The following is a 22,721-nucleotide window of genomic DNA, read 5'->3' on the forward strand; positions in this document are numbered from 1 at the left end:
AGGCAGGAATACTTCACAGTCTTCCTATTACATGATTTCAGGAGTTATATAATATCTGATTTCTCCACTTGTAGTGATGTATGAAGCCTTATAAAGTTCTTAATAAAGTTTCCTATCGACCATTGACCTAATGTTTTAGCCACTCTGATTACTTAGTTGCCTAGATACATTATTTCATTAGAAGTTGCAAAATGGTGATTACTAATTCTCTCATTTAAAAAAATATATATTTTTATTGATTTCAGAGAGGAAGGGAGAGGGAGAGAGAGATAGAAACATCAGTGATGAGAGAGAATCATTGATTGGCTGCCTTCTGCACATCCCCCTACTGGGGATGGAGCTTTCAACCAGGGCATGTGCCCTTGATCAGAATCCAACCTGGGACCCTTTAGTCTGCAGGCCAACACTCTATCCACTGAGCCAAACCAGCTAGGGCTAATTCTCTCATTTTTCTATATTTATTAGCTATGATTCTTCTGTAAAGAACTTTGCCTATAAACTGTTTAAAAAGTATAGTAAAGACAAAATAAATGCTTGATTATTTTCCTTCATTTATTAAATTTCAGAATAATAAAGTGGCACCCATCAACCTCCAATGGTGACTTCTGAAGTTGATTTTGTTTATTTTGTAATATCATTATGAACTTAAGAATTTTAATGCTTTTGATGTGTTTCCACTGAGTCATTATTCTTTTGATGCCACTGCGTTGTTGTTGCTTAGAGGCCTTTCAGGGCACAGAGGTAGTATATATTCTTACAGAGAGAGAAAAGTAAAAGATGAGTTTGTACTAACATTTCAATTGAAATTTAAGATTCCAGCGCTCTGCTTTTATTTATTTTATTTTATTTTTTTTAAATATATTTTATTGATTTTTTACAGAGAGGAGGGGAGAAGGATAGAGAGTCAGAAACATCGATGAGAGAGAAACATCGATCAGCTGCCTCCTGCACAATCCCTACTGGGAATGTGCCCGCAACCAAGGTACATGCCCTTGACCGGAATCGAACCTGGGACCCTTGAGTCCTCAGGCTGACGCTCTATCCACTGAGCCAAACCAGTCAGGGCTGATTCCAGCGCTTTTAATATTATGTATAGAGTGGGACAAAAGTAGGTTTACAGTTGTTTGTGAGAGTAATAACATAAGAATAAACTCGTTTTACATGCTCGCAACTGTAAACCTACTTTTCTCCTCCCTGTATTTATATTTTTTCCTCTAGCTGAAAGCTGTGGTTCCAGATGACTTTAACATAATTACATACTTGACATGGAGAGTCAGGGCAAGATTGGTTCAAAGCAATACTAATATTATTACAGATATGGAGGAGATTACTGCTTCTTTTTGTCCTTAGGCTATATCCCACTAAGGATGCATAGGAAAAATACTGTGTTTTATTGTTATTTAAAAAATTATTCCCAACCTGTGTAATTTTATTAACCAATGTCATCCCAATAAATTCAATTAAGAAAAATAAAACAAAGCCCTAGCCAGTTTGGCTCAGTGGATAGAGTATCGGCCTTCGGACTGAAAGGTCCCAGGCTCGATTTCGGTCAAGGGCACATGCCCTGGTTGTGGGCTCGATCCCCAGTAGGGGGCTTGCAGGAAGCAGCCGATCCATGATTCTCTCTCACTATTGATGGTTTCTATCTCTCTCTCCCTCTCCCTTTCTTTCTGAAATCAATAAAAACATATTAAAAAAAGAAAAAGAATCCCTGGTCTACAAGGGAAGGCACACATGTTAAGAAATTATTGTACAATTGTTCACTGATGATGTAGGGGTACATAGACTAAATGCCATTAGACATAAGTTATGGAGCATTTCTTCTAGGGTAGGTGAGTAGACTAGGGAAAGTTTCAGAGAAATGACCTTTGAGCTGGATTGTAAAGAATGAGCTTGAGCCCTAGTCTGCAGACTGAAGGGTCCTGGGTTCGATTTCTGGTTAGGGCACATGCCTGAGTAGCAGGCTCAGTTCTCAGTGTGGGACATGAGGAGGCAGCTGATCAGTGATTTTCTCTCATCACTGATGTTTCTATCTCTCTCTCCCTCTCTCTTCCTCTCTGAAATCAATAAAAAATATATATATATATATTTTTTTTTTTAAAAAAAGAATGAGCTTGATTGGAGCCTGTTGATTATGGTAGGATTCAGAAGAGATCCTCTGCATTACAAAGTTAGCCTGCTCACTTTTGCTACTAGTACATAGGCAGCATGAGAAACATTTGCACTACATTGGAGAAGTCAGAACTAAAGCATATTTTGTGACTGTAAGTATTTTACAAAGAAATTGTATTTTTGCAAACCTTTTAAGGAAAGAGGTTATTTTTTGGGAGGACTAGACAAGAAAATATAGTGTGCTTTTTAAATATATATATTAATATATATACTTGCAGGAATATTCACTAATGAGTACTCCAAATAATTCTGTATCTTGATTGCAGTGGTAGGTGCACAGATATTTCCATGTGATAAAATTACAAGTATTAACACATTGTACCCCTGTCACATTCTGGGTTTTGATACTGTTTGATAATTACATAAGATTTAATCATTGGGGAAAAGTGAGTGGGTACATGGGATCTCTCTCTACTACCTTTGCAACTTCCTGTGAATCTGTAATTATTTTAAAATAAAAGGTTTTTTTTTTAAAAAAAAAGAATTATTACTCTTGCTATTGGTGTTTTTTTTAATTAAATATCATGTTATGTAAATGATTATAATTCACAGGTGGTTTTATTTCTGACCTGGAAAACTCAAGAGAATCTATTGAAAATCTGTTGCAACAATGTGAGACTTCTTTAACATGAGTTAGTCCAAATATAAAAAGCCAGTAGTTTTTCTATATGCAAACAGCAATCTTGGAGAAATATAGGAAAGAATCTCATTTAAAATAGCACCAAAAAGACAAACTTTTATTATGAATAAAAGTCACAAAACATCCAGTTTTCAAGGAAAAAGTATTGAATATTTCAGAAATGTAAATTCTCCTTGAAGTAGTTTTGTAATTTAATGTAATCTCAATAAAACATTTTTTACATTAGTCAAATATACATACAGACATAGATATAGGGAGTGCAAGAATACAGGGACACCAAACAATTCTAAAAAAGACACACAGAGCCACGTGAACACCACACTGTCTTGTTTACTAAGCTTTAGACTATCTTGAAGTCAGGTAGCCTTAGTCCTGTAACTTAGTTTTGCCTTTTCAAAGTTCTTTGGGCTATGTCCTCTGCATTCCCATCTGAACTTTAGAATCATTTATCAGTTTATAGCCCCCCAAAAGCCTGAAGGTGTTTTGATTGAGATTGCATTAGACCTATTATGTCAGATTTATCCCTAAGTATTTCATATTTTTAAAAAATGTTTACTTGTGTATCCATATAAATGCACTTTTTAAAAAATAGAAAACAGAAAAACAAGTATGGAAGTGTCCGAGGTCACGGGAGGTTGTGGGCGCTCGGTGGGGAAGCGGCTCGTCGGTGCCCCGGGCTGTTAAGCTCCCGCTGCCTGCCTTCCCGCAGCACGGCCGCAGGGCCATGCTGGCTTCGTGCGTGGCGCGGGGCCCGTGGGGTGCCCTGCGCTGGGCCACATGGGCGTGCGGGGCGCGACCGGGCAAGGGGCGCGCCCTCGGGGCCCTGCTGCCGCCCGCACCCATCTGCCTGGGCTGCCTGGCGGAGCGCTGTTGGCTGCGCCCGGCCGCGCTTGGCCTGGGCCTGCCTGGGGCCGCCTGGGGCCGCCTGGGGCTGCCTGGGGCCGGCCCGCGGGGCCACTGCTCAGGCGCGGGGAAGGCGACCCCGGAGCCCCCAGCCGGAGAGGGCGCCGCCGCGGAGGCCCCGGGCGGCCCGTGGGGCCCAGCGAGTGCCGCCAGCCTGTATGAAAACCCATGGACATTACTAAATATGTTGTCAATGACGAGGATTGGCTTGGCTCCAGTTTTGGGCTATTTATCATTGAAGAAGATTTTAATGTGGCACTAGGAGTTTTTGCTTTAGCTGGGCTAACTGATTTGCGAACACTTTCTAAGTATTTCAATCCTTGCTATGCTACTGCTAGGTTAAAACCAGCCTTCATCAGCAAGGTAAACACAGCAGTCCAGTTAATCTTGGTAGCAGCTTCTTTGGGAGCTCCGGTTTTCAGTTATGCTCATGGCTTTTATCTTCCGATACTCTGGTGTTTTACAGCTTTCACCACAGTTGCATCAGCTTACAGTTATTATCGCAGGTGATAAATGGCAGATGAAGGTCATCCGCCATCATTAGCAAGGAAGCAATATACAGGAGTCTCCCTACTTTGAAAAAGGACTTGTCAGATCAAACCATGTCATCAGTATTTAATGTGCATTGAAAATAAGCTTGATCATGGGCATATGCAGAATTTCCAATGTATTTTTAAATACAAATAAAACTATCATTTAGAATTTTTTACCTTAGGTTTCTTGATTAACTTATAAGGAATCAATTCCAATTATTGTCAGTCATTTTTTAATATATTTTTTAAAAAGTAGTGTCCAGAGCATGGAAACTGGAGAATTGCCAATTCTCTTTAATAGAACTTAGATCGCTCACAATGCATTGGGGAATTTATATGCACCCAATGCAGGAGCACCCAAATTCATAAAAAAACTCCTGGAAGATATCAAAGGAGAGATCGACAACAATACAATCATAGTAGGGGACTTTAATACACCACTGACAGCACTGGATAAGTCCTCTAGACAAACAATCAGCAAAGATACAGTAATACTCACTAGATCAGATGGACTTAATAGACATCTTCAGAACACTTCACGCCAATGCCACGGAATATACATTCTACTCAAATGCTCATAAGACATATTCAAAAATAGACCATATATTGGGTCACAAGCAAAGTATCCCCAAATTCAAGAAGATTGAAATCATAAAAAGCATCTTCGCAGACCACGATGGTATAATATTAGAAATAAACTACAATAAAAACAACCCAAAATACTCAAACACCTGGAAGCTGAATAGCATGCTATTAAATATTGATTGGGTTACCAATGAAATCAAAGAAGAAATTCAAAACATCCTGGAAACTAATGACAATGAAAACACAACAATCCAAAACCTAAGGGACACAATGAAAGCAGTCCTGAGAGGGAAGTTTATAGCTCTACAGGCCTGTCTCAAAAAACAAGAAAAAATGGTAGTAAATCATCTAACTCTACAACTCAAAGAATTAGAAAGAGAGCAACAAAACCCTAGAGTGAGCAGAAGGAAGGAGATAATAAAGATTAGAGCAGAAATAAATGACATAGAGACCAAAAAAACAATACAGAAAATCAATGAAACCAAGAGCTGGTTCTTTGAAAGGATAAACAAGATTGACAAACCTCTAGCCAGACTCACCAAGAAGCAAAGAGAGAGGACCCAAATAAACAAAATCAGAAATGATAGAGGCGAAATAACAACAGACCCCACAGAAATACAAATGGTAGTTAAAAAATACTATGGACAACACTACTCCAACAAACTAGACAACCTGGAGGAAATGGACAAATTCCTAGAAAAATACAACATTCCAAAACTCAATCAGGAAGAATCTAAAAATCTCAACAGGCCAATAACTATGGAAGAAATTGAAGCAGTCATCAAAAAGCTTCCATCAAACAAAAGCCCAGGACTAGACGGCTTCACAGGGGAGTTTTACCAAACATTCAAGGAAGAACTAAAACCTATCCTCCTCAGACTACTACAAAAAATTCAAGAGGAAGGAACACTTCCAAGCTCATTCTATGAAGCCAGCATCACCCTAATACCAAAACCAGGTAAAGACAACACAATGAAAGAGAATTACAGGCCAATATCCCTCATGAACATAGATGCCAAAATCCTCAACAAAATCTTAGCAAATCAGATCCAGCAGTACATCAGAAAGATCATACACCATGACCAAGTAGGATTTATCCCAGGGATGCAAGGATGGTACAATATCCGCAAATCAATAAACGTGATACATCACATAAACAAATTGAAAGAAAAAAACCACATGGTCATATCAATTGATGCAGAAAAAGCATTTGAAACCATAAAAATTCTAGAAGAATCCAAAGGCAACAAAATCTCAGACATATGCCGAAGCAATTTCTTCACTGATACAGCTCCTAGGGCACTTGAAACTAAAGAAAAAATGAACAAATGGGACTACATAAAAATAAAAAGCTTCTGCACAGCAAAAGAAACCATCAACAAAACAACGAGAAAACCCACTGTGTGGGAAAACATATTTGCCAATGTCATATCTGATAAGGGCCTAATCTCCAAAATTTATAGGGAACTCATACAACTTAACAAAAGGAAGATAAACAATCCAATCAAAAAATGGACAAAGGACCTAAATAGACACCTTTCAAAAGAGGACATTCAGAAAGCCAAGAGACATATGAAAACATGCTCAAAGTCACTAATCATCTGAGAGATGCAAATCAAAACAACAATGAGGTACCATCTCACACCTGTCAGACTGGCTATCATCAACAAATCAACAAATGACAAGTGCTGGAGAGGATGTGGAGAAAAAGGAACACTTGTGCACTGCTGGTGGGAATGCAGACTGGTGCAGCCACTATGGAAGACAGTATGGAGTTTCCTTAAAAAACTGAAAATGGAACTCCCATTTGACCCTGTGATCCCACTTCTAGGAATATATCCCAAGACACCAGAAACACCAATCAGAAAGGATATATGCACCCCTATGTTCATAGCAGCACAGTTCACCATAGCTAAGATCTGGAAACAGCGTAAGTGCCCATCAGTAGATGAATGGATTAGAAAACTGTGGTACATCTACACAATGGAATACTATGCTGCTCTAAAAAGGAAGGAACTCTTACCATTTGCAACATCATGGATGGAACTGGAGAGCATTATGCTAAGTGAAATAAGCCAGTCAATGAAGGAAAAATACCACATGATCTCACTCATTCGTGGATAATGGAGACCATTATAAACTTATGACCAATAATAGATACAGAGGCAGAGCTGCCTCAAACTGATTGTCAAACTGCAGCAGGAAGGCCGGGGAGGGTTGGGGGGCAGGAGGGAGGGGGGTAAGAGATCAACCGAAGGACTTGTATGCATGCATATAAGCATAACCAATGGACATAAGACACTGGGGGGTAGGGGAGGCTAGGGGACTGTCTAGGGCGGGGGGATAAAATGGACACATATGTAATACCCTTTGTAATACTTTAAGCAATAAATAAAAAAAAAATAGAAAACAAATCACTGGTGTGTAAAACCAAACATTATTTTTTTGTTTGGTTTTTCTTTCCATCATCATTTGTCCTCCCTGTACCCTCTTCCACCTCCACTCCCCCACTTTCCCCCCACAATCAACCACACTGTTGTCTGTGTCCATGAATTCTTTCTTTTTCCTCAATCCCTTCACACACCTCTGCTTTCCCCTAACCTTCCCAAGAGCTGTCAGCCTGCTCTCTAAGAATCTCTATTTTGCTTGTTAATTCATTTTGTTCATTAAATTTCACATCTAAGTGAAATTATATAATACTTGTCTTTCTCTGACTGGCTTATTTCACTTAGCATAATGTTCTCCACGTCCATCCATACTGTCACAAAGGGGAAAATTTTCTTCCATTTTTATGGCTGAGTAGTATTCCATTGTGTAAATGTACCACAGCTGTTTTATCCACTCATCTACTGATGGACACTTGGACTGCTTCCAAATCTTGGCTATTGTAAATAACACTGCAATGAACATAGGGGTACATATATTCTTTTGAATTAGTGTTTTTGAATATACTGTTTTCCCAGAAGTGAAATTGCTGAGTCATGAGGCAGTTCCACTTCTAATTTTTTTTGCATTCCTCACCTGAGGATATTTTTTCCATTGCATTTTCAGAGAGAGAGGAAGTGAGGGAGGGAGGGAGGAAGGAAGGGAAGGAAGGGAGGGAGGGAATGAGGGAGGGAGGAAGGGAGGGAGGAAGGAAGGAAGAGCAGGAAGGAGAGAAAGAGAAAAATCAATGTGAGAGAGACCCATCAATTGTTTGCCTCCTGCATGCCTGGGAAGCGAATCCACAACCAAGGTACATGCTCTTGGATTGAACCCATGACCATTTGGTGCTCAGGCTGATGCTCTAACCACTGAGAATACCAGCCAGAACCCATTTTTAATTTTTTGAGGTAACTCCATACTGCTTTCCACAGTGGCTGCATCAGTCTGCATTGCCACCAACAGTGCACGAGCGTTCTACCTTCTGCATATCCTCGCCAGCACTTGTCAGTGAATGTTAAAAAGCCCTACTATGACTATATTACTGGCAATCTGTCCCTTTGTGTCCATCAAGATTTTCTTTACATATTTAGGTGCTTTTATGTTGGGTGCACAGTGTTTACAGGGTTATATCCTCTTGTTGGATTGCTCCCTTTATCATCATGTGGTGGGTCTTCTTGTCTGTTACTATAAGCCTTTGTTTTAAAGTCTATTCTGTCAGATAAGTATTGTTACTCCAGCTCTATTTTCCTTTCATTTGCATGAAATATCTTTTTTTATCCCTTTACTTATAGTCTGTGTGTATCTTTTGTTCTGTGGTAGGTCTCTTGAAGACAGCATATTTATGGGTGTTGTTTTCTTATCCATTTAGCTACCCTATGCCTTTTGATTGGAGCATTTAAGCCATTTACATTGATTATTGGTTGGTGGTGATGGTGGTTCCTCTTCTTCTTCTTCTTCCTCCTTCTTCCTCCTCCTCCTCCCCCCTCCTCCTCCCTCTCCTCCTCCCTCCTCCTCATTCTTCCTCCTCCCCCTTCTCCTCCTCCTCCTCCTCCTCCTCCTCCTCCTCCTCCTTTCTTCTTTCTTCTTTCTTCTTCTTTGCCCTTTAACATTTCTTTTGATATTGTTTTGGTGGTAACATGCTCCTTTACCTTATTCTTATCTGGGAAGCTTTTTATTTCCCCTTCAGTTTTAAATGATACTCTTGCTAGGTAAAGTGGCTTTGGTTGTAGGTCCTTACTTTTCATCACTGAATATTTAATGCCAGTACCTTCTGGCCTGAAATGTTTGTTGAGAAATCAGCTGACAATCTTATGGGAGCTCCCTTTTGGATAACTGCCTTTCTCTTGCCACTTTTAAGATTCTCTCTTTGTCTTTAACCTTTGCCATGTTAATTATTATGTGTCTTGTTGTGGGTCTTTTTGAGTCTATTTCTTTGGGACTTTGTGCTTTCTGGACTTTTGTGTCTTTTTCCTTCACCAGATGAGGGAAAATTTTGGTAATTATTTCTTCAAATAAGTTCTCCATCCTTTGCTCTCTCTCTTCTCCTTCTGGTACCCCTGGATGCAGATGTTGTTATGCTTCATATTGTCCCAAAGGTTCCTTAAACTGTCATTTTTAATTTTTTTTCCTTTTTGCTTCTCTAATTGGGAGTTTTTTTCTACCTTGTGTTACAATTTGCTGATTTGATTCTCTGCTTCATTTGATCTACTGTTTATTCCTTCTAGTGTATTCTTTATTTCAGATATTGCTTTCTTCATTTCTGACTAGTTGGTTTTTCTGGCTTCTATGTCCTTTTTTGTGATGTTGAGCATCCTTATAACCATGACTTTGAATTCTATATCTGACAAATTGCTTGCCTCCGTTTCATTTAGCCCTTCCTTGGTGAATGCTCTTGTTCTTCATTTGGAGCCTGTTTTTTTACCTCCCCGTTTTGATCGCCTCTTTATATATGTTTCCGTGTATGAGGTAGATCTGCTATGACTCCCAGTGTAGGTAGGGTGGCCTTATATATAAGCGTCCTGTGGAACCTAGTAGTGTTGTCTCCTTGATCACCTGAGCTGGGTGCTCTAGGGATTTCCCTTGTGGGCATTATCTGGGCCTTTCTATTGTAATTGAGTCTTAATTGCTGTTGTCCCATTCCTGCATGGAATTGACTCTCAGACTGACTGAGAGTCAACTCCCAACACAGCATTCAAGCTTCTGTGCAGGTGCTGATCACATGAAGCAGACTTCACTTCAGCTGGTTATGGTGCTTTCTGAGAACTCCCTCTGGATATACTGCTTGTGCAGCTTATTGGATCCTATTCTGTTGTCTGAATCTGGCAACTGGCTATATTGGTTCTGGGTCTCTTTGAGGGATTCTTGTGCAGGCCAATGTCAGATGCTGCCTGTGACTGTCCCTGGGCAATATGTTTGGAGCAATCCATAATCCACAGCTGTGGCTCCCTCTACTGTGCCTGAGTGTGTGAGAAGAGGACCAATCTGTGTGCCAAGGCCTGCTTTTACCAGCACTGGGTCTGGGGGCAGGTCAGCAAATGTCTCAAAGCACCCAAGACCACCTCTGCCTGCAGGCTACCTGTTAGGCTTAGTCACTGAAGAGCCTCTGACTATACTCCTCAGCAGAGTGTAAACTCTACAGGGTAGGGCTAGAGAGATTCCAGCAGATGGAGCTATTACTTCCCCATAGGCTGATGTTTCTGAGAGGGGAGTGGCCTGCCTGAGAATGATGGCTTCTGCAGTATGGGGGAATGACTCAGCACAGGGATTCTGGTGGCTGAACCTTCAGCTCTCTCCCTAGAGCCACCCACCCCAGACTTTCCTCATGCACCTTTCTTGGTTCTGGGTCTCTAGGCTAGGGAGCCCAGCTTGGGATTTACACCCCACATTTCTCGGGGGGGGGGGGGGGGACCCACTGTAGCTGAGATATCCTTCCAGAACTTCAGCTGCTGCCTATGACAGCCCAGTCAGTTCTCTTATACCTCTGCACTTCTTCCAGTTTCAATGTGGCTCATTCTGTAAGTGCTTGGTTATATGGCTTCTCTCCGGCTAGTCTTCAGTTGGTTATTCAGGATGATTGCCCTATAATTTAGTTGTAATTCCAGTTTGGTGCTGAGAGGAGGTGAATGTAGCTTCCACCTAGTCTCTCGCCATCTTAGATCCATCTCTGGTTGTTGTTTTTTTAGTTTTTTGGGGGGGTATTTTTTTAAATCCTCACTTGAGGACATGCTTAGAGAGAGGAAGGGAGAGAAAGAGGAAAAACCCCCAAACACATCGATGTGAGAAATATCAATCAGTTGCCCTCCATATATTCCCCGATCAGAGCTTGAATCTGAAACCCAGTTATATACCTTGACTGGGAATTGAATTAGTAACCTTTCAGAGCACGGGATGACACTTAACCAACTGAACCACATGGACTGGGTTTTTGCTCTTGAGAGTAGATTGCAGAAGGCCAAGAGCAGAAACAGGGATACTAGTTATTAATATTAGGAGGCCATTACAATAATCCAGGAAGAAGATAATGGCTCTTGGACTAGACTTGGGGGCACTGGAGTGGAGTGCAGGTAGGGGTGAGGGATACGTGAAATCTGGATCTGTTTTGAAGGTAGAGGTAATAAAATTTCCTGAAAGATTAGATGTGTGGTGTGGGAGAAAGAGAATTAGGACCCCAAGATTTTTTACCTGAACAACTGGAAGAATGAAGAAAACACATAGTAATAAGAAGCAGCAGCAGGTAGAAGCCTGGCGTGAAGTCATTGGATTCTTGGCAAGGAACACAAAATAATAAACCCTCTTCCTCTAGTCCAGTGGTTCTCAACCTTCCTAATGCCGCGACCCTTTAATACAGTTCCTCATGTTGTGGTGACCCCCAACCATAACATTATTTTCGTTGCTACTTCATAACTGTAATGTTGCTACTGTTATGAATCGTAATGTAAATATCTGATATGCAGGATGTATTTTCATTGTTACAAATTGAACATAATTAAAGCATAGCGATTAATCACAAAAACAATATGTAATTATATATGTGTTTTCCGATGGTCTTAGGCGACCCCTGTGAAAGGGTCGTTCGACCCCCAAAGGGGTCGCGACCCACAGGTTGAGAACCGCTGCTCTAGTCATGGCAGCTTGGGGCCTGCAGGGGCTGGGGGCAGCATGATGTGAAAGTGAGAGCACTCTTTAACGTGCTCCAGGCAGCTGCGTTCTCTTGGCCTTGTCCTAGCCCTTTTGGAAAGAAGCATTTGTGCGATAAACAGGAATTTGTCTCCATGGGTGTAGAAAGAAGAAATGACAGACAGAGTGGCAAAGCAGAGAAGTACTAGCTGTGGTTAGCTGGAATTTACAGAAATTTTTCAGGTAGCTACCCTAAGCTTAGCACACATGTTGCCTTTTCTCTATTCTAGACGAGGTTATTTCTTCATCATGAAAAGTTGTCAGGGTATTTTCTTTTTAAGCTGGTGATTTGGATCAGTTATGAGTTGTAGACAGCAGACAAATGGAGACACTGTCTGTTTTTTAGTGGAAAAGTGACTTAAAGCTGTGCTGGCTCCCCACCACTACCTCATTAGTGGCGGGCCTCGGACACGCCAGAAGCTGGGCGGGGGAAGTCAGGACTGCCTGGTGTGCAGTTTTGCTCTTTGAAAGGTTAGAATCTAAATGTACCACAAGCTATTTCTTCCTGAGTCAGATTGGACAAAATAACAAACAGTGAATTCTGAAGCAAACTCTATACGTGCTGGTGCGCTAATACTTTTGAAACTTCAGAATTTGCTTCCTCCACTTCGAATAATATCCTTCAGAAGATAGAGAAATCTCTTAGTGTCACTAACTTCTTTTTATTTTGTGAGGAAGAGCAGATAAAAAATGAATGAAGAAATCTAGTGCCCAGTGGTTTATGGCGATTGGAAAGTGAGAAAGAGAACTTAGACTCCTTACTTTTGATAAGAGCTTAACATAGGAGAGCTTTTTCTGCTTTTAATTGAGAGTTACCTCATCCGGTCGGGGATGAAATGGTTGGAGTGAAGTTGTGATAGAGAAAAACTTTAAATTCACCTGCTACGTTTAGTGGCAAACTAAATAGATAAGTAGTTAATTGACAGTGAAAAGAACTTAACTGTGAGGGAGTTTGTTCAGCAGCGTGTATGTAATTGAAGATTCTGGACTGGGATCGGGGAGTGTGGAACTACAGGAGCCAGCCAGGGTCATGTGGGGTGTCTGGGACTGAAGATGTGGGTGGCACTTCGCCCAGTGTTAGGAGAGCTAGTCACTGAGCTGCCTAGAAGCAGAACAACTCTTTAGAGCTCCTTGCAGCTGGGGTTTATCCTGACAAGATTCAGAATGTACTTTACTTTAAATATTGCGTGGCTCAGGAGCCATGTTGTTTCATTTGCCTTTCTGAAATTACCCTAGTATTTATTCAGATGCTGTGACTGTGCTAAGTGCAGTCTGGGCTGCTGCTCTGGGTTTCTTTGCTGAGAGTAAAATAGCCCGTTTGAGCTGGAAGAATTTTTGCTCACTGCCTATACAGCACACATGAGCATAAGCAGCCATTTGTCCACAGGCAGCTGAGAGGCGGTTTCTGCAGGGACTGAAAACCACGCAGGCCACTGGCTTCCTGGCACACCCACAGGCCCCATAGTTTCTGCTAAAAGCCAACTCAGGGGACAAGAAATGGGGGTGGGAGGGTGGTGGTAATCAGATGGGCAAAACTAAACGCAGAGGCTAAAATCTGAATGATGTTGCGCCGTTAAGATGACCCTGTGTTGGGAAGAAAGCACAGTGCTCCCAAGGAGGAGACAACTTGAGCATAAATACAATGGCTGGGAGAAAACATCGAATGTTTGCAGCCAACACTTTTTTGAAGTGATTTGTATATTTTCTTTATAACTGTAGGATTCTGTAGGTACCTTTAGAAAAAGTACTATATAGTTTAAGCTGCTTTACCCACTGTGCTATCATAAATACCTTTACCAGGGTCATGTAACAGTGACAAATGATGTACCTTCAAACACTACAGAATCCTGAAGAACCTTGTGATCTCTTAATCAAATTCTTTTTTTTTTTTTTTAAATATATTTTATTGATTTTTTACAGAGAGAAAGGGAGAGAGATAGAGAGTTAGAAACATCGATGAGAGAGAAACATCGATCAGCTGCCTCCTGCACATCTCCTACTGGGGATGTGCCCGCAACCCAGGTACATGCCCTTGACCGGAATCGAACCTGGGACCTTTCAGTCTCCAGGCCGACGCTCTATCCACTGAGCCAAACCGGTTTCGGCTTAATCAAATTCTTAAATATTCTCTGTATAGTCTTGCCCCATACCTTTACAAAATAGCGTAAAACACACTGTCAAATATCAGAGGGAAGGTAGGGGTGGGTAGGTGGGTGGGAAGAGATCAACCAAAGAACTTGTCTGCATATATCCATAACCCATGGACACAGACAATAGTGTGGTGAAGGTCTGGGTGGGGCGGGGGCGTGCTAGCAGGGGAAAATGGAGGAAAAAGTGGGACATATGTAATATTTTCATGATAAAGATTTAAAAAATAAAAATAGCTTTTTAAATGTCTTTAAAGTTATGTCATTCATATATGATAACTCTAAATCACAATACATGTTTATACCCAAATATACTATCCTTTCTTTGTCCATAGCATGTAACAGAATTTATTTCTATTTGGCAGATCAAGAGTTAGAGATATTGGCAGTATAAATGATTTGCCCAAGGACAACCAGTGTGTCATTGTAGAGATAAAACTAAGCTACATTCCACGAGCTCCTGGCCTGTGTACAATTTTGAGAGCTTTCCAATCATTTAAAAAAAACAAAGTACTAAAAAAAAAAGAAAGAAAGAAAGAAAGAAAGAAAGAAAGGAAGAAAGAAAGGAAGAAAGAAAACAAAGTACTTAGAAAATATAAAGAGGTTGTGTGTTTTTTTAATAAAAGAAAATCACTTATTTTGGAAATTACTAAATCATTCTGTTGTATTTAAGAAGCTCTTTGATGTGTCTGGTAATTAGTATTTACTGCCAGACGAATGTCTCTTGGGCATTTTAATTAATGGTTGGCTTGGCCAAATGAGCTTCTGATGGTAAACCTTCATAAGGGTTTATTTTTATGTTTCTCAAGAATAGCTGTCTCTTCAAAGCTCTTTAATTAGACAAAGTTTAGCAGCTAAAACATATTATTAGAATAATTAGGCCGTGGGTTAAGAGAAATAGGGGGTCAATGGAGCAGGTACTGTTAGAGAATAGTTTTTTGAAATAAAACACAGTGCTGTACATCTGATGGATGTCCAGGTCTTTAGCAGTTTATATTAAGTTACTATCCCTAGTTAGGAAACAACTTTTGTGTTTAAAATTCATATGACAGGTCTCACCAGAAGCCTAAACGCCAGAGTGTGAGCTCAGTGATCAGCACCTCTAACTCCCATAGACATCTGCATTCTAGTCCTCTGAACTGCTAAGCTGAAGACTTCGTATATTCTTTCTTTACTCAATTGGTAATCTTGGTCGTAATAATGATTATTTTTGAGGGAAATGCTTCAAAGGTCTTCTGTGGGGGTCATTCATAACACTAACAATTATAACAATTCCTTTGAAGAGTTTTTCTTAAAAATTTAAATGATCTGTAAGATAGTGTTATTATAATTACTGTATTTTTGGTCCAAAATTTTATGGTCTTTGTGGTCAGAATTTAAATTATTTGACAATCTGCTATGTAGATGGATTATCATTTAGCTCCCCTTCTTCATGCTCCTCTCCAATTTCCTGTCCTAAACTCTTAGTCTTAGCAGTCATTATTGGTACATATGTTTTACACCAGACTTCCTCTTGGTGATGAAGAAAAGATATACCTGATTGGTCCTGTTGGTGACTGCAGTAGCACTGTAACAGTTGGGTAGTTACTAAAATAACTACTGATAAACAATAACACATTTATTTATAGTGTTTAATTTTTCAGTTTTCCACTATGTGAAGATGCTTATGGTGGCAAATGTGTCCTTTTTCCAGCTAGATCAGCTGGTTTGGGGATAGTGCTGATAAAACTATTAGAAATTTAAAACAGAGCAAATTGTATCATTGCTAATATTTCTGATCCTATCAGCTGTCATGACCTGTGTATGTTGCTGGTTACATGAAGAACTGGGTTAAGAATATGTATGTCATTGCTTCTATATAAACCTACTGCCACTACTAGAAAAAGAACTTTAAAAATTTATGGTATTTCATTTTTAAATATAGAAGATTTATAGTACTATAAAGTTTATAACATAAATTCTTTTGCTATATACCTTAGTTAGCAACATAGCCAGTGAAATTATTTCATTTAAAGTGGTAGAAAATGCACCTTTTTTATTGATGTTATCTGTAAAAATTAATAATATAGTTTTAAAAATATTTGCTAAGCACAGTAAATGCAGATGTAAAGATGCAGGTATATTATGCATTACATAATATAGTCACCAAATAAATATATTTTTATGTCAAATTGTAAAACTTTGAGAAAGCAGTAGAGCCTAAAGTTTATTGAACTCTCCTTTTTGACTCACCCTTTAGCACAGGAAATATTGCTGATACTTATCTTCAAGTGTACGTTTGCTGTGCATATGTAAATTTTGCAAAGCAGATAAGAAAAGGAAGGTGTTAAGTGCTATGATCCTTGAAAAATACCATATGACTCTTAGAACTCTTTTTTTTTGTGGGAAAGCAAGTACATTTTTGGGCATATGTATATAACAGGATTTTTACTTAAAATAGTTTGGGTACTGATTACTAATGACTTTTTATAGATACAAACCAGGACTGTAAGTGGGTTGTCTTCTGTTTTTTATTTTACTTCTTTCAGCTCATTTGTTTGGTGGGCTCCCTCTGCACCCTCCTTACATCTGCCTTTTGAAATGACCCCAGTGTCCACATGAGAACTGACTCTGTTCTTCCTCACCCAGACCACCTGGTGGCCCATGGCAGGATGGCAGAGAAGGAGGCCCGTCGGAAGTTCAAGCAGATCGTCGCCGCTGTCTTTTTTTGTCACTGTCGGAACATAGTTCATCGTGATCTAAAAGCTGAGAATTTGCTTCTGGACGCCAATCTGAATATCAAAATAGCAGGTGAGGGGCATGCTGAGGATGTGATATAAGAACAAAGGAGCTTTTCCTTCAAGATTCTTGAAGCAAGGGATTGTCTATTTCCATCCATTCAGAAAGAAATATTGTGAAAATAAAGGGGTTTTGTGTGTGTGGCTTGAAAACTGATAAATTTCCAAAATACATTTATGTTATTTGCTGGGAGGAAAGAAGGAAAGGGGTACTGTTAAAGTTTTATTTTGGTTGACCAGTCCCTTTTAAATAATAAGGAATAAAACATAGAAAAATAGGAAAAAAAACTGCTGAAATTTTGTGCCTCTCAGCTTCACTGAGAAGGTGGGTTTATGGTGCTCCTGATACAGAGCATGCCTAACCTAAAGACGGCGGTTCATGGTGGTTTAGGGAGAACCGACCGGGCAGCGGTTTAAAGGCAGTCCCTGGTTCCTCCGATTTCACTCATCTCATCTGGCAGAGCCCCAGAGGCACTCTCCCTGCCTCAGTCTACCTAGACTTCAGCTTCAGTAAGCGCTCAGCATTGCTAACCAATCCACGCCCACCACTACTGATGTGAGGAAGTGACTGCAGATGTCAAATAGGAACTATAAATGTGAAAAGAAACCGTTTTTGTTTTCTAACGGTTTTTAGGATTGCATGGTGTGCTCCCCCACCCCCCCAGTCTCCCAGAGCGAAGGAAGGGAGTCACATATGGAACACTGCAGTGTAACTAGAAAACAGTAGCCTTGAAATCCCGGCGGAGAGCAGTTCTGCAGAGATCCCTCGTCGGCAGGGCAGGAGGGAGAGCTCAGCTTTTTTTTTTTTAATATATTTTATTTATTTTTTTTACAGAGAAGAAAGGAGAGGGAATAGAGAGTTAGAAACATCGATGAGAGAGAAACATCGATCAGCTGCCTTCTGCACACCCCTTACTAGGGATGTGCCCGCAACCAAGGTACATGCCCTTAACCGGAATCAAACCTGGAACCCTTGAGTCCTCAGGCTGACGCTCTATCCACTGAGCCAAACCAGTTAGGGCGAGCTCAGCTTTTTACATCCTCTATCACAGGTCAGAGTGCCCACGTGTACCCTTGTAGTTGGTGATTCTTCGAAGGGTTTCTTTTGTGTACCGCTAGAGCGTCTTCGCTCTGTATGTGTCTGTCAGGCTGACGGTGCAGTCTTGTTTAAAGCTTTCACCAGCTCCAAGTTCTCTGAGACCTGCACTTGCTCAGTGTATTGTCGGTAGGAATTTATGCTCTCTTTCTCTTACACAAGGTCATGTGTTCCTTTGCCTTGAGTCTGTCTTATATTCTCCAAAACTCTCCAGATGCTAATAGTTCCCACAGAGGTAAGTAGCATGGGAAGGCCTGGCAGTTTCAAGACTTTTTTTTTTTTTTGTAATTATTCATTGTAAATTCCCATTGTTGCTATAACAAATTACCACCAACTTCATGGCTTGAACAACACCAATGTACTATCTCACTGTTTTGGAGGTCAGAAATCTGAAATGTCTTCAAGGCTAAAGTAAGGTGCTGGGGCTCTGGAGGCTGTCTGCTTGCTTTCCCATCTCTTAGAGGCCCTGCGTTCCTGGCTTTCGCCCCTTCCACACCTCACTCCACCTTGCTTCCAGTGTCACATTTCCCACTCCTACTCTGATCCTCCTACTTTTCTCTTGTATGGTCTCTTGTGATTCCATTGGACCCTCCTGCATAATCCAGGCTCTCTCCCTATCTCCAGATCCGTAATCTAATCATGTCTGCAGAAGTCCCTTTTACTACTTAGGTACCACATTCATTCACAGATTCCATGGGTTAGGGCATGGGTGCTTTGGGGAGGGGAGGGGAGGGGAGAAAGGGGAGGGGGATGACTATTATTTAGCCTACCACAGTGTTATAGGAATCTTTGGACTCCTGATTAGGGTATTGAGTCAAAAGAAGGCCCTCTATTGCTTCTATAGTTTTAGTCTCTCTCCAATGACCAAAGGTTAAGATTTTTTTAATGGTTCCTTGGTTCTTGATTTTGAATTTAGAACCATTTTGATTTAGGGAACTTTGCATAGATTTTAGTTTTTGCATTGAGAAAGCAAAGTAAAAGGCACTGGTCAGTGATAACTGAAGTTTGGCACTCTTCCGACAAGTATTTGGGTAGAAACATTTTTTAAATTTCTTTATTGGTTAAGGTATTACAAATGTGTCCTCATCTCCCCATTACACCCCCCCCCCTCATGTTCTCATCCCCCTGTTGTCCATGTCCATTGGTTTGGCTTATATGCATGCATACAATTCCCTTGGTTGATCTCTTCCCCTTACCCCCTCCCTCCCCTACTTTCCCTCTGGGGATTGATAGTCTGATCGCTGTTTCTCTGTCTTTGGATCTGTCCCTGTTCATCAGTCTATGTAGTTCTCTATATTCCACAAATGAGTGAGATCATGTGGTATTTATCTTTCTCTGACTGGTTAATTTCACTTAGCATAATGCTCTCCAGTTCCATCCATGCTGTTGCAAATGGCAAGAGTTCCTTCTTTTTTATGGCAGCATAGTATTCCACTGTGTAGGTGTACCACAGGTTTTCTAATCCACTCATCTGCTGATGGGCACTTAGGCTGTTTCCAAATCTTAGCGATGGTGAATGGTGCTGCTATGAACAGAGGGTTGCATATATCCTTTCTGATTGGTGTTTATGGTTTCTTGGGATATATTCCTAGAAGTGGGATCACTGGTTCAAATGGGATTTCCATTTTTAGTTTTCTGAGGAAACTCCATACTGTTCTCCACAGTGGCTGCACCAGTCTGCATTCCCACCAGCAGTGCAGAAGGATTCCTTTTTCTCCACATCCTCTCCAACACTTGTTGTTTGTTGATTTGTTGATGATAGCCATCCTGGCAGGTGTGAGATGATACTGCATTGTTGTTTTGATTTGCATCTCTCGTATAATTAGTGACTTTGAGCATGTTTTCATATGTCTTTCGGCCTTCTGTATGTCCTCTTTAAAAAAGTGTCTATCTAGATCCATTGCCCATTTTTTTGATTGGATTTTTTATCTTCCTACTGTTAAGTTGCATGAGTTCCCTGTAAATGTTGGCGATTAAACCCTTATCACTGATATCATTGGCAAATATGTTCTCCAATGCAGTGGGCCTTCTTGTTGTTTTGTTGGTGGTTTCCTTTGCTGTGCAAAAGCTTTTTATTTTGATGTAGTCCCATTTGTTTATTTTCTCTTTAGTTTCCATTGCCATAGGAGCAGTATCAGAGAAGAAATTCCTTCGGCATATGTTTGCGATTTCGCTGCCTGTGGATTCCTCTAGTATTTTTATGGTTTCCGTCTTTCGTTTAAGCCTTTTATCCATTTGAGTTTATTTTTGTGTATGGTGGTCTAGTTTCATCTTTTTGCATGTATCTGTCCAATTTTCCCAACACCATTTATTGAAGAGACTGTCTTGACTCCATTGTATGCTCTTGCCTCCTTTGCCGAATATTACTTGGGCATAGAGGTTTGGGTCGATTTCTGGGTTCTTTATTCTATCCCATTGATCTATATGTCTGTTCTTGTGCCAGTACCATGCTGTTTTAAGAATAGTGGCTTTGGCCGTAACCGGTTTGGCTCAGTGGATAGACCATCGGCCTGCAGACTGAAAGGTTCAGGTTCGATTCCGGTCAAGGGCATGTACCTTGGTTGCGGGCACATCCCCAGTAGGAGGTGTGCAGGAGGCAGCTGATCGGTGTTTCTCTCTCATCAATGTTTCTAACTCTCTATCTCTCTCCCTTCCTCTCTGTAAAAAATCAATAAAATATATTAAAAAAAAAAAAGAATAGTGGCTTTGTAATACAGCTTGATATCTGGTATTGAGATTCCACCTACTTTGTTCTTCTTTCTCAGGATTGCTGCAGCTATTCGAGGTTTTTTTTTTATTCCAGATGAATTGTTGGAGCGTTTGTTCTAGATCTGTGAAATATGCCGTTGGTAATTTAATGGGGATTGCATTAAATCTATAGATTGCTTTGGGTAATATGGACATTTTGATGATCTTGATTCTACCAATCAATGAACACGGTATGTTCTCCCATCTGTTTATGTCTTCCTCTATCTCTTTTTTCAGTGTCCTGTAGTTTTTCACATGTAAGTCTTTTACCTCCTTAAGTTTATTCCTAGGTATCTTAATTTTTTTGGTGCGATGGTAAATGGGATTGCTTTTTTAGTCTCCCTTTCTGTAAGTTCACTATTGGTGTAAAGAAATGCCTTAGATTTCCTGGCATTAATTTTGTATCCTGCTACATTGCCGAATTCATTTATTAACTCTAATAATTTTTTGATGGCGTCTTTAGGGTTTTCTATGTACAGTATCATGTCATCTGCGAATAAGGACAGTTTTACTTCTTCTTTTCCAATTTGGATGCCTTTTATTTCTTCTTCTTGTCTGATCGCAATGGCTAGTACTTCCAGTAATATGTTGAACAGGAGTGGTGAGAGGGGGCATCCCTGTCTTGTTCCTGTTCTCAGGGGAAATGGTTTTAGTTTTTGCCCATTGATTATGATGTTGGCTGTGGGTTTGTCATATATAGCTTTTATTATGTTGAGGTATGATCCTTCTATTCCCATCTTGCTGAGAGTTGTTATCAAGAAAGGGTGTTGGATTTTGTCAAATGCTTTTTCTGCATCAATTCATATGACTATGTGGTTTTTATCTCTCAATTTGTTTAAGTGATGTATTACGTTTATTGATTTGCGGATATTGTACCATCCTTGCATCCCTGGTATAAATCCTACTTGGTCATGGTGTATGATCTTTCTGATGTACTGCTGGATCCGATTTGCTAGGACTTTGTTGAGGATTTTGGCATCTATGTCCATGAGGATATTGGCCTGTACAGTGGGGCCTTGACTTACGAGTTTAATTCGTTCCGAGACCAAGCTCATTAAGGAGCTCGTTAACTCAAATTACCATCTCAATGCAAAAAATTGGCCAAGAGGCAGCTGGTATCTGAAAAAACTCGTTAGTCGGGACACTCGTAAGTCAAGGCTCCACTGTAATTCTCTTTCATTGTGTCGTCTTTATCTGGTTTTGGTATTAGGGTGATGCCGGCTTCATAGATGAGCTTGGAAGTGTTCCTTCCTCTTGAATTTTTTGGAATAGTCTGAGGAGGATATGTTTTAGTTCTTCCTTGAATGTTTGGTAAAACTCCCCTGTGAAGCCGTCTGGCCCCGGGCTTTTGTTTGCTGGAAGCTTTTTGATTATTGCTTCAATTTCTTCCATAGTTATTGGCCTATTGAGATTTTAGATTCTTCCTGATTAAGTTTTGGGAGGTTGTATTTTTCTAGGAATATGCCCATTTCCTCCAGGTTGTCTAGCTTGTTGGAGTAGAGTTGTTCATAGTATTTTTTAACAATCCTTTGTATTTCTGTGGGGTCTGTTGTTATTTCTCCTCTTTCATTTCTGGTTTTGTTTATTTGGGTCCTCTCTCTTTGTTTCTTGGTGAGCCTGGCTAGAGGTTCATCAATCTTGTTTATCCTTTCAAAGAAACAGCTCTTGGTTTTGTTGATCTTTTGTATTGTGTTTTTTTTTTGTCTCTATGTTGTTTATCTCTGCTCTGATCTTTATTCTTTCTTTCCTTCTACTTACACTGGGCTTTTCTTGTTGCTCTCTTTCGAACTCTTTGAGTTGTAGGGTTAAGTAATTTATTATCATTGTTTCTTGTTTTTTTCAGTAGTCTTGTAGAGCTATGAACTTCCCTCTCAAGACTGCTTTCGCTATATCCCATAGGTTTTAGATTGTTGTGTTTTCATTGTCGTTTGTTTCCATGATGTTTTTTATTTCTTCTTTGATCTCTCTGGTAACCCAGTCATTGTTTAATAGCATGCTATTTAGTCTCCGTGTGTTTGA

General features: G+C 40.2%; 1 protein-coding gene and 1 pseudogene across 7 annotated transcripts in view; both read left to right on the top strand.

Annotated features, from left to right (window-relative positions):
* Window positions 1-22,721, top strand: part of SIK3 (SIK family kinase 3) — a 294,975-nt gene that overhangs the window by 184,580 nt on the left and 87,674 nt on the right. For 5 of the 7 annotated variants that reach the window (XM_036324229.1, XM_036324231.1, XM_036324230.1 and 2 more), the window contains one exon: window positions 16,710-16,871. In XM_036324229.1, coding sequence (XP_036180122.1) covers window positions 16,710-16,871 — 162 coding nt within the window. Of the gene's footprint in view, window positions 1-16,709; window positions 16,872-17,693; window positions 17,737-18,116; window positions 18,191-22,721 lie in introns of those variants that run through there. The other 2 variants (XM_036324235.1, XM_036324236.1) reach the window with 2 other exon arrangements.
* On the top strand, window positions 1,616-4,421 carry LOC118664276 (annotated as a pseudogene).

The sequence above is a fragment of the Myotis myotis genome, unplaced genomic scaffold, assembly GCF_014108235.1.
Source record: "Myotis myotis isolate mMyoMyo1 unplaced genomic scaffold, mMyoMyo1.p scaffold_m19_p_10, whole genome shotgun sequence".
Classification (NCBI taxonomy): Eukaryota; Metazoa; Chordata; class Mammalia; order Chiroptera; family Vespertilionidae; genus Myotis; species Myotis myotis.